Source organism: Quercus robur, chromosome 6 (assembly GCF_932294415.1).
Source record: "Quercus robur chromosome 6, dhQueRobu3.1, whole genome shotgun sequence".
Taxonomy (NCBI): Eukaryota; Viridiplantae; Streptophyta; class Magnoliopsida; order Fagales; family Fagaceae; genus Quercus; species Quercus robur.
The window spans coordinates 53,348,606-53,365,195 of NC_065539.1; the positions used below are offsets into that span (position 1 = coordinate 53,348,606).

At 34.0% G+C, this 16,590-nt stretch overlaps 1 protein-coding gene and 1 long non-coding RNA gene across 2 annotated transcripts in view; both read right to left on the reverse strand.

Annotated features, from left to right (window-relative positions):
• The window catches only part of LOC126689490 (TMV resistance protein N-like), a 49,110-nt gene extending 33,467 nt beyond the window's left edge, over nucleotides 1-15,643 (reverse strand). The window contains exons 1-2 of the mRNA XM_050384702.1: nucleotides 15,391-15,643; nucleotides 15,279-15,299 (exon numbers count right to left, since the gene is read on the reverse strand). Coding sequence (XP_050240659.1) covers nucleotides 15,279-15,299; nucleotides 15,391-15,579 — 210 coding nt within the window. The 5' untranslated portion in view covers nucleotides 15,580-15,643. The remainder of the gene's footprint in view (nucleotides 1-15,278; nucleotides 15,300-15,390) is intronic.
• Nucleotides 271-1,303, reverse strand: LOC126689491 (uncharacterized). The gene is made up of 2 exons (XR_007644535.1): nucleotides 1,172-1,303; nucleotides 271-1,066 (listed from the first exon to the last, which is right to left on the reverse strand). It is a non-coding gene; the product is annotated as an uncharacterized LOC126689491 (long non-coding RNA).
• Nucleotides 15,644-16,590: the final 947 nt, after the last annotated feature.

Sequence of the window (16,590 nt, forward strand, 5' to 3'; positions counted from 1 at the left end):
ACATTTCCCGGTATAGCGCGTGAGTCAATACCCGGGAAGGTCATGATATGCACGGGAACGTGAGTCGCCGAACACAATCGGTGAAAAGGGAGCCAAGTTCCAAGATCATAAATGCTGCACCGCCCTCTCACCTAAAACAACCACTTTAACCAGATAATACTGGACCTTCAATAGCACTAACGATGAACATAATCATGGTCTCCCCACTAACATTGGCTATAAATAGAGGAAAGTTGGGAGAAGAAGGGGTTCAGAAAGATGGAGAGAAAATAGTCAAGGAGAGAGCTTTTCAACTGAATGTTGCTTTGAGTCTCTCTGCCGAGAACGACCCATTGTAGGAAATCCATAAACCCACTACAAATAAATTGTGAGCCCAAGGGATCTAAGGCCCAGAGTTCTTGTACTTGGTTCTTACAGACATAATACAGTGATTCTCTATACCTTCCCTCCATATTCATATATCAAACCTAAAGATTGGAAATAATAAGAATCTTATTTAAGTCTATTCCTTCAAGTTGATTTACAGCTCACCCAGCTTTTATATATAACCTTAATATCATCTCTTTTTTTTAAAAATAATTTATTTAGGGAAACCTCAATATCATCTTGAATCTTCATTCAAATTGAACTCAAGATTTTCGTTTTTCGGTCAAAAAGTTATAATACACGGATTCAGCATACATAGCAAATATATGTTATAAAAACCATCATAGATTCTAGTACATTCCAATATTAATATGCCTTCACCAAAGCAACAAAAAAAGGGAAATGAAAAACAAAAAACAAAATTGAACATCTAAGGATATGGTACATAACCCAAACATAAAATCAAGACAGAAAGAAATTGGGCCTTACTATTTAACAACAGAGGTCTTAAGCCATTCCAAAACATTGAAGGTAACCTTACTTGGCACTTGATTGATGTTAAGCTAAGCAAACATTATGCACCAGAAGCAGACAAATATGATCAATAAAAGACAAATATCATAATAAAAGAAGACCAAATTGCAAGGTGGAAATATATCTTGGGCACCACCAATTACTTCACAGCAACAAGGCCAGGTAACTACATTACAATAAATGAATAAAAAAAATTAAATACTTATTTTATAATTTATAATTGCATTAAAATTCATGATTCCCTAATGAATGAAGAGAGAGAGAGAGGCACCCAAATATGTAACTAAAGGAGGCACACCTTGGTAGAGAATGGTGCCGCTATGTCTTTAGGGATATTCTTTTACATCATAATTATGTGTTGTTTGCAAAATGAAGATGAAGAGATTGAATAAGGATGATGAAGGTAGCAAGAGTTAAGAGAAGCTTCATCTTCAGCCCAGTCTCAACCTCAACCTTATTCTGTTCAGATAGATTTGGTTTATTCAATTGCCCAAGAGATTTAGAAAATAACCACAGTTCCTCATAGCTTTCTCCTGTACTTCAGATAATTGGTTTTTTATTTACAACCATTGATGGAAAAGTGAACATGAAAAATTCTGCACATATGTGCTTCAGCTGAATGAAAAGCAATACAGATGGCCAATTACGATGGTTGAATTTCCAAAATCTATAGCAACCAACCTAAATGATATCAAATTTCCAGAACTCTGATGGTTGAATTTGAACGACTTTGGAATCTCAGTTCCTGGCAGTACAAGATAATCAAGTTTACTCTGAAATCAAAATCAATTTTGAAATATTTACATGTTGATCACAAACTATTATTGAGTAGAGGCTAACCAGCAAAGTAGTTATACGAGCCAATTATGAAATGATGACCAGAAGCATTGAATAGAATCACTTGCTACAGTTGCAAGTCCATTGTCATGCAGACCAATCATTTGATGAAGTCCTCAGAAATTCTGATGCTTGATTGTTTCCAAGCTACAAAATTTAATTAAGTCACACAACAGTTCAATGAATAAGCAAATTGTTCTTTGTTAAACTGCAAATTCGCTCCTGGAATTTTTCTATTGTGATTACTTAATAAAACAGACATAGCAGGCTACAATCTCAACAGCGTAGCAACTTTCACTCCAAAATCACACATTTTACTATATAAACCACTTTTAAGGAAAACAAATACCACATGACTACAAGGGCCGCAAGCTATTACTCAATAGAATATTCAAGCATGCAAAACACAACAAAAACTTGAATAAAAGCAAAAAACCATAAAAGCACTTCATTTATGTATATATGTCCAACAAACAAAGCAAGCACTCATCTATATATATATATATATATAAAACCGAAGTCTTTGGAGCTTTCACAATTTTCCACGTCATCACTACTTTCTTTTTCTTTTTCTTTTTATTTTTGGTTTTATATCTTATCAAGTATTACAATAGTATAGTTTAAATAAAACTCTATTAGATATATGTTTCAAAAGCTTGAAAATTCTATATATATAAAACCGAAGCCTTTGGAGCTTTCACAATTTTCCACGACATCACTACTTTCTTTCTTTTTTTTCTTTTTTTTTTAGATTCTTTTTATTTTTGGTTTTATATCTTATCAAGTATTACAATAGTATAGTTTAAATAAAACTCTATTAGATATATGTTTCAAAAGCTTGAAAATTCTATTTCAACTAAAATTCTATAACAAAAATTTTCACAAATATAAACTTCTGCCAAGGTCGAAATCCTTCATACTCACTCAAATTTTCACAAAGAAAATACACATATCAAATTGAAGCCATAGTAGGAAGCAAGTTGATTCTTCAACGAGAACAAATCCTGTCTATGAATCGCAGTGAATATAAAACCGAAGCTTTTGGAGCTTCCACAATTTTCCACGTCATCACTACTTTCTTTGTCTTTTTCTTTTTCTTTTATATTCTTTTTATTTTTGGTTTTATATCTTATCAAGTATTACAATAGTATAGTTTAAATAAAACTCTATTAGATATATGTTTCAAAAGCTTGAAAATTCTATTTCTACTAAAATTCTATAACAAAAATTTTCACAAATATAAACTTCTGCCAAGGTCGAAATCCTTCATACTCACTCAAATTTTCACAAAAAAAACACACATATCAAATTGAAGCCATGGTAGGAAGCAAGTTGATTCTTCAACGAGAACAAATCCTGTAGTACAAAGGCCACCTAATCGCTTTTAGTTTTGAACTTGATTATCTTATTAACAACAAAGTCTATGAATTGCAGTGATGGACAGTCGTTCACAAATAACATCCACGCAAGGGCTTGATGTTCTTCTTAATTATCTCATATAATTCTAGGAATTATTTTATTTAATATTTTTTGGAATTAATATATTTAGATGGTTGGCATAGCAGACAACGTAAAAACAATTTTCTATCATTTATGTTGCCTTCTACATAACCCTAAATCAATGTTGAAAGGTTGTGTTTTACAACCATCTGATTTTGGTAACCAAACCCCGCACCTATGATTGTTTATGATTATTTTTGTTCATTGTTTGTAGTTTAAACCCATTAAAACTTATTGCTTGATGGTATTTCATGGTTTTTTTTTCCCCTTTACTTTTTCTTTCAAGGTTGCTTGGAACACAACCTAACATGTGATTTTTTTTCATTGTTTAAAGTTTAGACCCATTAAAATTTAAAACTTATTACTTTATAGGTTCATGTACTTTTTTCTTCTTCTTATTTTTCTCTTTTGAATAGTCATATATTTTTGGCATTTTGGAAGTTTTCACATTTGAATTTTTGTGTTAGTTTTTGCAATATTTGAACATGTTTAGCAGGTTTCAACAACTATACCATGTATTATTCTTTTGAAGGTAATCAATTTTTCTTTTATATTTCTCTGTTATAAAATCATATATATAGATATATAGTTTTCTTTCAATAATTTATAAGATGTAAATTTTATGATTCCTTAATATTTTTTGGCCTTTTGGAAGTTTTAACATCTGACTTTTTGAGTTATATTTTTGTAATATCTAAAACTATCAGGAAAATTTCAATGATTATAACCATGAATTATTATTTTGAGTGTAACAAATTTTTCTCTTATATTTATCTGTTGTGTAGTCACACACACATATATTTTTATAATTTTTAAGCTCTTAATCTTTTGATTCTTTTCAATAGTTATAGGTTTATAGTCATGAACTATTCTTTAATATTTTTCGTAAGTCATTGCACGTTCAAACAATGACTTCTTTATCAAATTCATGCAATAATGTAGTTTCTTAATCAATTTAAAATTTTATAAGATCATTTTAGTTTACCACATAAATAGGTAGGTTTCCGTGCATAGCACGGATTAGCGACTAGTTGTATATTAAAAACATTACCATTCAAACAACCAAAAAGAGAGAGGGTTTGGAGTTGTAATACTTACTAGTGAAGGGGACTAACTTGGCGTTGGAGCAGATGGGAATCAGGGAAACAAAGAGAGGCATAATTCTTTGAAGTCTGATCAAGATGTCCTCGCTTTCTTTGGTGGTGGACCCATATTGAAATCAGAGTCATCATTTACACAGTCATGGGCCATTGAAGACGAACCCATATAGAAATCAAAGTCATCATTTACACTGGCATGGGCCATTGAAGACGAACCCAAATGAAACCCACTACTAACACCTGAGCCTAACTCCAAATTTGGCTGGGCAAAGCCGAAGTCAAACCCATTTGTCAAATCAGGGAACAGAGGAGGCTCACTTTCTCTTTCATTTGAATCATGTAGTGACAAACTCAAATCGCACCCATCGTTATGAATGCCCTTCAAAAGCCCCAAATCATTTACGGTATTGGAAACCTCATGATCCATATTTGGACCAGGTAACAATGCAAGGAGCTCAGTGTCACTCGGAAGCGGCAAGTAAGTAATATCTGATTTCTGAGGACAGCAGATGCATTCTACATTCACCCCAAACCATTTTATAAAATCAGTGTGATTTCCACATCTAACCTTATAACAAGGCTCAATTGCACAATAAACCTCAACCTCCACCTGATTCTGTTCAGATAGATTATGTTCATCCCACTCCTCTATAGATTTAGAAAATAACCACAGTTCCTCGCAGCTACATCCTAGGAATAGATGATTGAACGTATGTTTCCAACCATTGATGGTAACGTTAACATAAAAATCTCTCGGTATATCCACTGAACGAGAAGCAACACAGACTGCCAATTTTCGAAATTTGCGACCAACCTTGAATGATACGGAATTTCCAAAACTCTGATGGTTGAATTTAAGCGACTTTGGAATCTCAGTTCCTGGTAGTAAAATAAACCTATCCACAAATTCAGAATCAGATTTAGATTCAGGGTCAGATTCAGATTCAGAGTCGTCAAAGAGATCCATTAATATGTCGCTTCTTGCACCTTCACTGACTCTATTCGGTAGAATCCCTAGAATTTTTCCAAACTGCTTGCATTAAACAAAAACAAGAAATTGAAGTTTGTGAAAGAAGTTAACAAAAAAATTGTATCTTTACTAATTAATTATCAAAGAGAGAGACCTCACCTGATTCAATAATCTACTTGATGATTGTGGAAGCAACGATGGGCATCCTTGTATTATCACACGTCTAATAGATTGTGGAAGCCTTGGAATTTGAATTTCCCGAAGCTCCCAACAAGAACGTATGTCAATCACTTCTAATCCAGATAATCTAAAAATGCCTTCGGGGATACTAACAATATTGGAGTTCTCTATATGTATATATCCCAATGCCGGGAAGAAATCATTCTTCACACAAAAATCTAAATCAATTAAAATTTCTCTATGGCAATGGAGTTCCAGATCTGGTCTAGATCCCGGACGAAGAATTTTAAAGAAGTTGATAGGGGTATCTATTCCCTCAAGCGGTTGCAATTTATTGGTGCTATCCAAAAACTTCCCAAGTTTTTCACATCCCCATACCCGTAATGTGTCAATCCCTTCGGTGAGATATCTTAGTGATAAAGGCCATTCTCTGATATTACAATTATTCAGAGTGAAACCTCCTAAACATTTCGTTTCAGGGTGAACATTGGGAAACTTCTCAAGCCTTGGGCAGCACTCTAGAAGGAAACTTTTATTCAACTTGAGGGTGCTCGGAAGAATCTGAAGTTTCATGCAGTGACGGAGGAACCAATGTTCAAGCTTATCAAGAAGTCCAATAGAGTCATGAATCTCAATTAAATTTTCACAATAAGAAATTTCCAATGTCTCTAAGTTTGGAGCGCATAAGTCAGGTAATCTTGTGATGGATTGACACCTTTCCAAATTGATACTTTTCAAATATTTGTAATGGCACCCCTAAAAATAAAAAAAAAAATTAAAAAAAAAACCAAAAAAAAAAAAATCATTTCATCTAATTTTAAAAATAACATTTAGGGAAATGAAGATTCACAAATAATAAACTCATACCTGCTCGAATAATTTCTCTAACCCAATGCAACTATTCGACACCTCCAGTCCAACAAGGTTTTTAGGACAAAATTTGGATGGCAAGGAAAAATTATATCCTGACCATTTAAACAATCTTAATTCATTGGAAAGATATTCAAGTTCTTGGGAAATTTGTACATTCTTAACAATAAGAAATTTGAGATTTTCCATCTTTTCGAAAGCTGAAGCTTTTAATGATACTGTTATTGGTTCAGGTTCGCACCACATTATGCCTCGAATTTTATCCGACCCCTAGATAAGACAAAGAATTAGTTGCAGTTCATAACAAAATCCGACAAAAGTATAATTATTTTAGAAACTTTAAACAATATATATATATATATATATATATATTTATTTTCCTTCAATATTGAAAAGGAAAAAATAAATGAAAAATAAAAGGTTAAGCAAAAGAACTTATACCTTATTTCTAGTTAATAATTTATAAGCATCCTCATGACACCATATTCTGCTGTGATTTTCAAGCCTTTCAAATTCTTCTTGAGCTATTTCTCTACCCATTTGTTGTAGCAAGTCATGCATCCACAATGTGCCATCTTCATCGGTTATGAGACATTTATCAATAAGCTTTCCAATACCAAATTTTGGATATAAGTCGCAAGCATCTAATATCTTTACAACATAATCCTTGCTGAATCCCTTAAAGAAACATGCAATATCAAGAAAAATATGTTTTTCATTTTTATCCAATCCAATAAAACTTATTTTGAGTATCTCTTGAATTTTTTCATGTTGAATGTTCTTATACATTTCAAATGCATTACTCCATTCATCCGTATTTTTTCCACACAAAGCAGAACCCATTACTTTTAGAGCTAGTGGAAGTCCTTTAGCATAAGATATAATCAGCTCTGCAAGTTTTGAATAATCTTCCTTGGGCTCATTTGTGTGGAAGGCATGCATATTAAAAAGATCACGAGCTTCACATGGATACAGTTCTTTGACCTTGTAAATTAGATGACCTTTTGGAAGAGTGGTTAGCACATGTTTGTCTCTTGTTGTTATAATGACTATACTCCCTGAAGCAAACCAGTCACATTTTCCAAGCAATTTTTTTATTTGTTCTGAATTATCCACATCATCGAGAACTAAAAGAACCTTTTTACAACAAATTCTCTCCTTTATCAAATTGGTTCCTTCAAATTCACTGTCTACCTTCAAATAGTTATCTTGTAAGATCTTAGAAAGAAGTTTCTCTTGTAGTTGTATCATGCCACAATTTATAGACTTTTCTGAGTTTTCTCTAACCTTCTCCAAAAAACAGCTTCCTTCAAATTGATGAGCAATTATGCAATAAACAACGTTTGCAATTGTAGTCTTACCTACTCCAGGAAGTCCATGAATCCCTAAAATGCGAACTTCATTTGACTCAATATTTAAAAGTGACTTTATGTCCTTTACACGAGAATTTATTCCAACCAGGTCTTCAGCATCATATAATGGTCTCCGATTAAATGTAGCACTTGATATTTCTTTAACAATTCCTTGTATAAAGTCATGTTTAGATTTATATGCAGTGCGACTGCCAATCACATAGCACAAGAAAACATAACATATAATGAGTTAGATTAGTAGATGAACAAAATTTAAGATATCTAGCTTTGTGAGTCATAAGATACAACTAACACGTTTTTAAATAAAGTACATGTAGATTTCAAATATATCATTTCTCTTAATATTAACATAATCTTTTTTTTTTTCTCTTTAAATATATGCCTTGTAGATTACTTTCGGAATCTTAGCAAGTAGTTGCATGAAAACTCACCTCTTGTGAGGTATCATATTTATTGGAAACCCACTATTAGTGGTAGCATATTTAAAATATTTTGTATCCTAAAAAAATTGTAACACCCGAAATTTTTTTACGTAATTGAAGTAAGCCCAATATAATTAAATTTGGCCTCTCTTTTTTTTGAGAAAAAATTTGGCCTCTCTTAATTGTATTCTTTCCCTTTTAAACAAAAAGAAAAAGTCCAACAATAAAATTTATTGATCTAATTTTTTTTAAAGCAAAGCCAACAACAAAATTTAAAAATTGCTGATCTTAAATCTTTTTTGGGGGAGGGGGGGAAGCCCAACAACAAACTTACCAATTACAAGCTAAAGGAAAATTTGCCAATTAAAATAAAAACCCTAAACAAAGAGAATCAGATATACAACTTCTACCTATAGCTCAACTACCTCCACACATAGCTGCTGTACTTGTGAATTGTATCTCTCTCTCTCTCTCTCTCTCTCTCTCTCTCTCCATGACTATGTATATATTGTTAGGACATATGTAGATCATGTTAGGAACATATGTAAATGTAGAATTGGCTAATTCTTTGACAAAACGCACTTTACTTGTAATTGAGTAGATTTAGGACATATGTAGATCATGTTAGGAACATATGTAAATGTAGAATTGGCTAATTCTTTGACAAAACACACTTTACTTGTAATTGAGTAGATCTAGGATATGTTTAATACTTCAAGGAACAAGGTTTCAAGTTCTAGTGTTAAAGTCATGCAAATCTATCCAAGAATCAAGTGAAGAAGTACTGGATTTTAAAGCTCGACAATTAATATCTATCGAGGTTTAAAAGGTTGTTTAAGCCCGATCCTCGACAGCTCTCAACAGATAACCTATCTATCGAGATTTATGAAAATCAGTTTTTCAAATCTGATTTCACTCCAATCTGTGGATACATGTTTAGACTTTCTTTTCTCACAATCCTAAACATTTATAATGATTATTTTAAGGGCCGTCACAGTTTATGCAACTCAATGCAAAAGTTTTTCACAAGTATATTGTGACCGAAGACATGCCCTAGTTCATCTTTCTTTTCAAAAAGTTGCTACGTTTGTACACCATAGGGTTTTCTAACCAAGGAGCTTCGTGACATTCATCTTAGGGTGAATGTCAAAACACCCCTTGCTCAGGCTTTGCTAAAGATTCAAGGTTCCTGAATATAGTGATGACATTTGTTCTACATCCCTTGTCTCACTATAATTCGATTACTGAGCCTCGTGCTTGATTTATGTTATCCCTTATTGAGGGACTTACTATAGATTTTCCTTCTCACTTCATACTCTCCCTTATAGATGTCTATAAGGATACGGCGACTCGTAATAAGCTCCTTTTTTCTTCTGCTATCACAAGGATTCTTCGTCATTCGTCTATCTCTGATCCTGAGTCTCCTCTGTTTTCAATAATGTGTGCCATAGATGCTGCTATCATTAGACGGAGCAAGGCCCAGCTTTTACCAAAGCGGCCACAGACCAAGACGTCGATTCCACTGGGTTTTTTCCACTCCATCCACATCCTTTCCTTCTACTTCTGCGGGTGGTGTGACCCTCGAGGCGGTCATGGTGCAACTTCAGCACATGGATGTTTGCCTTGATACACTCAATACTAAGTTGTATCAGGTAAACACTCGTGTCAGTCGTATTGAATGATGACAGGCTCGCCTTGGTGGCTTCGTAGAGTCTCTCTATCCTTCTCCAGAGACTTCTGAGGACAAGAACGACAATGGTGACTCTGATGGTGCTACTGATAAGGACAAGGATGCTAGCTCTTCCAGTGATGATAAGATGATTGCTTCTTAGTGACTTACCATTTGTCATTCGTGAGAAAAAGGGGGAGTAGTTTTGAGTATGAGAGTAGTCATGTACATAGGGGGAGAGTTAGTTATAGGAGATATATTTGTTAGGGGGAGTGTTTTCTTTTTGAAGGATGTAGTGAGGACTCTTTGTATCTTTTCTTTTCTTTACTTTTGAGATACATTGTTCTTACGTTGTGATAGCAAACCTAGTATTCTTTTTGATATATATATATATATATATATATTTATATGTAAGAACCAAGTACGAGACTACTGGGCCCTAAATTACTTGGGCTCACAATTTATTTGTAGTGGGTTTGAGGATTTCCTACTTTGGGTCGTTCTCGGCAGAGAGACTCAAAGCAACACTCAGTTTTCTCTTTCTCACTTGACTGTTTTCTCTCAGTTTTTCTGAACCCCTTCTTCTCCCCAATTTCTTCTATTTATAGCCAAGGTTAGTGGGGAGATTATGATTACAGCCACCGTTAGTGCTACTAAAGGTCCAATATTATTTGGTTAAAGTGGATGTTTAGGTGAGAGGGCGGTGCAGCATTTATGACCTTGGAACTTGATTCCTGCTTGACCGGTTATGTTCGGCAATTCTGTTTCCCGTGCATATCATGACTTTCCCGGGCACGGCCGATTTGCTTGCCCGGGAAAGTTAAACCGATCGTCTGTTGGAACTCAGACCCCAAAACTTGTATTCACGTTAAGGCAGTTTCAAGAAGGACGTAAGGTAACTGGACCTTTCCGCTGGGCCTGCACCCAAAACCGGTATGGGCCTGGGCCCAGGGCCTGTACGGGCTTGGGCTTAATGCCGGTATGGGCTTTGGGGTCTCGGTTCCGTACAATATATATATATATATATATATATATTGAGGTTGTTATTACATTCTTTCACCTATCTCTTCATGTGTTGTTTCTTTTCTCTCTTTATGCATATGCTTCTTATTTATTGTATGCAATCTTTTATTTCTGTCTCACACTAAGATGCCGTGATAAGTTTTGTTTAAAGTGTTTTAGAAATACAGGTTGTCAAAACCTTTCTTGCCATGAACTCTCTTCTTGCAAAGTTTTTCAAGAGTTTGTGTTAAGATAAATTTTATTGTATTCAATATGTGAGTATAAGTTGAGTGATTTATGACTTCTATCATATGTTCATTTGTTTGTTGTGGTTTTGTCACAGATTGCCAAAGGGGGAGATTGTTAGGACATAAGTGAATCATGTTAGGAACATATGTAAATGTAAAATTGGCTAATCCTTTGACAAAACGCACTTGTAATTCGATAGATCTAAGATGTGTTTAATATTTCAAGAAATAAGGTTTCAAGTTCTAGTGTTAAAACCATACAAATCTGTCCAAGAATTAAGTGAAGAAGTGCTAGATTTTAAAGCTCGACAGTTAGTATCTATCGAGGTTTAAAAGGCTATTTAAACCCGATGCTCGACAGCTCTCGACAGATAACCTATCTATCGAGATTTATGAAAATTAGTTTTTTATTTCTGATTTCACTCCAATCCGTGGATACATGTTTAGGCTTTCTTTTCTCACAACCCTAAACATATATAAGGATTATTTTAAGAGCCATCACAATTGATGCAACTCAATGCAAAAGTTTTTCACAAACATATTGTGACCAGAGACATGTATCCCAGTTCATCTTTCTCTTCAAGAAGCCATTGCGTTTGTACGCCGCAGGGTTTTGTACCCAAAGAGTTTCGTGATCTTCATCGTATGATGAACTGAAGAACTTTGCAGCCAACATTCTTCTTAAGTTGGTGGTTAGTCACGTACTTGAATCCGTGCATCGAATTGGTTAGTCACGTACTGGGAACAGTGCTTTAAAAAGAGAGATTGTCACTAAAGAACAAGTCCAATTGGGTATTGAGGTAAAGGTTCAACTGTAGGTTGGTATAAGTGGATTCTCGGAAGTGGTGACCTTAAAATCACCCGATGAGGTTTTTGTCTTGGAGATTTTTCCCATTCGTAAACAAATCACCGTGTCAACTTTATTTTCCGCTGCATATTAACTTAGTTGGTGATTTGTTTATGTTATCGCGCTATTGCATGTTAATTGGATTAAATAATTAACTTGACTAAATTAATTGGTTAATTCATCACTAGAGGTCAATACATTCTTGGTTTATCATATATGACCAAGGTTATTAGGATTGAGATCTCACACAAAATCAATGAGAGGGCTTGGGGATCAGATTGTAGAATTGGGACAAGGATCGTAAAATCCTACTTTCTAATTAAAAAAACTAAAAAAATACCTATATTTATAATTTACAATTAACTTTTATAGAAACATAGAACAAAAGTACTTTAAACCACACAAAACAGATAACAACGCATAATGTTTCACATAAATAACATAAACTAAATAATAATGATTCAAACAACACCACAAACACACTCAAACATCATGACCAAAGTTTTTGTTATCTTGACTGGGTTTTTCAAAGTAAGATTGATCATCATAAACAACATTCTCAACAATGTTAGAAACCACATGGCCCGCATCATCCATTGGATAATTATCAAAATCTCTTAATGTTGCATTTGGAGGTTCATTCACTTCACTTTCATTGACATCATCAAACTCAATTTCATTACTAATCTCTAGTCCTTCATGCACTAGCCCTCCACTCTCTAGTCTCTTTCTTCTCTTCTCTACTCTTCTATCTTTTGTGATTTTGTCAATTACGTTAGGGTAAGGTGAAAAGTGTTTTTTTTTTTTTTTTTTTTAAATATAAATCTAGACAAGGGCTGCTAGGTTGATCTATTTATTATTATTATTTTTTTTTTTTTATCAATTTAGGGCCTTTGGGCTCCATTTGGAGGCCGAAAATAAACAAGAAAAAAAATTTGAATTTTCCTTAATAGCACAAGATCTTTGGTATTATTATTGGATTGCAATCTTATAAGAATCTAAGATCCGGACCAGGATCCCACACAAATCCCACTTTAGTATAGATCCTAGAGAGATTTAAAACGTCTTAATGATGTAGGATTTTAATATACTAAGATTTGGATCGGGATCTTGATAACCATTTACATGACTAATGCTGTAATGCTGCCTGTGTTCAATGTAAGTTTCATACTTAAAGTTTGATTTTGACTCTTGTTTAGTAAAGTAAGGTAAGTGTATATTATATTTTATTAATTGATGTTTTTGAAAAATCAGTGACCATCACCACACGTGTTGTTCAATGACGGAAAAAATCAGTACGTGTAGTAGTTATGGGCACTAGCTTATAAAATAGTATTGTGAACTTTATGTTATATTATTTTATATATAAATTTCATAATTGTGCTTTTTAATTGTTTGTTAAATTGATGGTAGTGTACTCGGATTCCCGTGGCTCTAAGTGTATTGTATTCTATTTCATTAACAATAATAATAATTAATCTTAGAAATAATAATGAAGCTAATAGTATTAAGAATGATGATTATTAAGATAAAAAAATTTGTAAAAAAAAAAATTGTAAAATTTCACGTTTTGGAGTGGTTTTTTTTTTTCTTTTTTCTTTTTTGGTTTGTTTGATAATATATTCAAGTTCCTTTTTTTTTATATTAGATTTTGCATAATTTAAGTTTCTTAAAAAAAAAAAAAAAATTAGAGCCACCGTTGCCACTACCAATGTTGGAAAGAAATAATCAAAAAAATTTTGGGAAAAAAAAAATATATATATATATATATATATATAAACACATGGGTGAAACTCTTAACTAGAAAGGTTAAGAAGCTATTTGGCATGGTATTTTAAACAATAATTTTCAGTGTTTAAACTAGGGCTGTCCATCCAATCCAAAGACCCGACCCACCCGAAGATTCCGACCGGATCCGACCCAAAAACTGGTCGACCCAATCAAGTCACCGGTCGGCGGCGGGTCATTTGTTCCAAAAACCGACTCCGGCGGGTCGATCTCGATTTTCCTCCCCAAAAACCGAAAAAAACCCGATCCGACCGATGTACTAAGATTTCCATCGAAAAATTTCCAGAATCCGACGATATTTTCCAGATTCCGGCCTCAAATTTCCAAATTATGACAACAAACTTTCATATTTCGGCGACTTATCAAGTAGATCTAGTGATATTTCGTCCAAATCTAGTGAAATCTCACCGGATCTAGCGAGATCTCACCAGATCCGGTTAGATCTCCGTCGGATTTGGCATTTTTTCTCCTAAAATCAACTATTTTGGTTGGATTTTTCACCGTGAACGGTTCCGACCGTGTTTCCGATGCAAAACCGACTGCGTCGATCCGACTCCCTCGTCGGTCGGCGACAGGTCAGGATTTTCTCAACCCAATTCTATCGAGTCGGTCTCGGCTTAGATACAAACCCGACTCAGACCGACTCGTGGACACCCCTAGTTTAAACAATATTACACGTATTTCTATATATTTTTTTATTCACATGTATTTTCAAAAAATATAATCAACGTTACTAGAACAATGTTTGACAATGTTATCAAACGGACTCTAAAATTTTTCAACTTCAAAGATTGACCTTTGTAGTCTAACTATCTTCCTACCAAATGATATGATCAAAATAGAATACTTTCATACTTTTGCATGCAGTAGTTTTGGTAAACCATTAGAAGTATAAAAGCATGAATCATTATATCAACAATTAGATACATACCCTTTTCAAAAAAAAAAAAAAAAAAAAAAAAAGATACGTACCCTTCCTCATAATGCCATCCAGACACACTAGCTGCTTTACTTAGGGCTTCCCTCCATCTCGGCATCTTCCCCATGTTATCCTTGAACTCCTTTTCATGGTTAGCTAGCGCTATCCCAAAGTTTCCCAATTGATTACGTACTTCTCTTGGTTCTACATTATAAAAAATCGGTTGAAGTAGAACCATTTGGTCATTTTCCGAACACTCAACAATCTTAACAAGTTCGTCCAAACACCATTTGGACTCTGCATAGTTTTTAGAAAACACAATAACTAAAATCATTGACTCTTCGATTGTTTTGAGAAGTTCCGCAGAAATTTCTTCTCCCCTCGGAAGCTTATCGTCCATAAAGGTGTTAATGCCTTTTTGTTCCAGAGCCTTATATAAATAGGTAGTAAAACCTGTACGGGTATCATCACCTCTAAAGCTCAAAAAAACATCATACTTCCATCGGCAAGTGGAAGAAGAAGAGGAGGCTCCTTCGTTGGTCAGGACAACCATTGGGATCTATAAGCAGAGATTGAGAAGATCAGAGATTTGATAAAGTGGGGGAATTAAAAGAAGTGGGAGAGAGTGAACGAATGGAAAAAATGAACTGTACCTTTTTGACAGTAAGATCACGGTTTTGACGATTGAGTCTTGCACCAGAAGAGCCCCGGTGCTGTGAGGCTCAGACTTGATTGAAATGCTCTGAATCAGTGCGTTTGATTGCTAAATTGATAAAAGGAGTGAATTGAATCAGACAGAGAGATCAAACCGGAATGGAAATTTGGAGTAAAGTAGAAGAAAGTATTAGAGTGAGAGTGGGTGTGTGTAAAGGAATTGTGAGTTGGCATTTGGCATTTCTTTGACAACAGCAATGTAAAAGTATCACGGGTCTTCCGCTTTCCATCCAAGAACATTTGGGAAAGGGTGTGAACGCTTTGAAAAAAGAGCCTTTCATGTGTGTAAGCAGTCCCACGCTTTTGCAATTTCCAGGAAACTAAAGAGTGGAAATAAATGACAGAACATGATGGTTTTCTTACTTTTTCCTGACAACGCGCAATGCAATATACGAATTTATTCCATGATTCACGCTTTTTCAGTTTCCAGGAAACAAAGGGTGGTCGAGATTGATAATTGTAAAAAGAATTTTTAATCTCAACCATCGATTAGAAGAGGTAAAAAAAAAAAAAGTTAACAATTAGGAAAGGGGAAGTGAACGCTTTGAAAAAAAAAGAAAAAAAAAAGCCTTTCATGTACGAAGCAGTCCCACGCTTTTTGAATTTTCAGGAAACTCCGGTCCGTTTGGTACTTTGGTCATAGTTTTCAAAAATTATTGTTTAAAAATGTGAAAATTGTGATTTAAAAAGTGTTGTTGAAAAACGTATTTTTAGTGTGAATAAAACAAAAAAAATATGTTTAGTATCATGGTTTAAACAATATTTTTCAGTGTTCAAAAAATATAAAATATGTGTTTTGAATGATAAAAAAAGTTGACCAAAGTACAAAATAAATATATTTAAATAAGGAGAGAGAACATGGTGGGCCCATAAATCAGGAGAGAGCCAAAACATTTTAAAAAAAACTAACGAAAGTATGAAAAAGCTGACCAGAGCACTAGTGTTTGTTGTTTGAGATAATTACGGAATTGCCACTAAGCACTAGTGTTTATTATTTAAAAACTATCCGGAGCTGATTTCAAAATTGGGTTTTATAACATTGGTTTTTGAACAATGTTTTCCAAACAACAGGGACAGAACTGGTACACCAAACACATTTTTGTTTTTGTTTTTGGACACTAGTGTTCAGTGTTTAAACACTGAACACTAGTGTTTAAACATGGTGACCAAATGGCGCCCTAGGCTCCGTTTCTCTTTTATTAGTCTATTTTTTTTTCTTTTACTTTGTTAGTATAAAAAAATTGTAATATT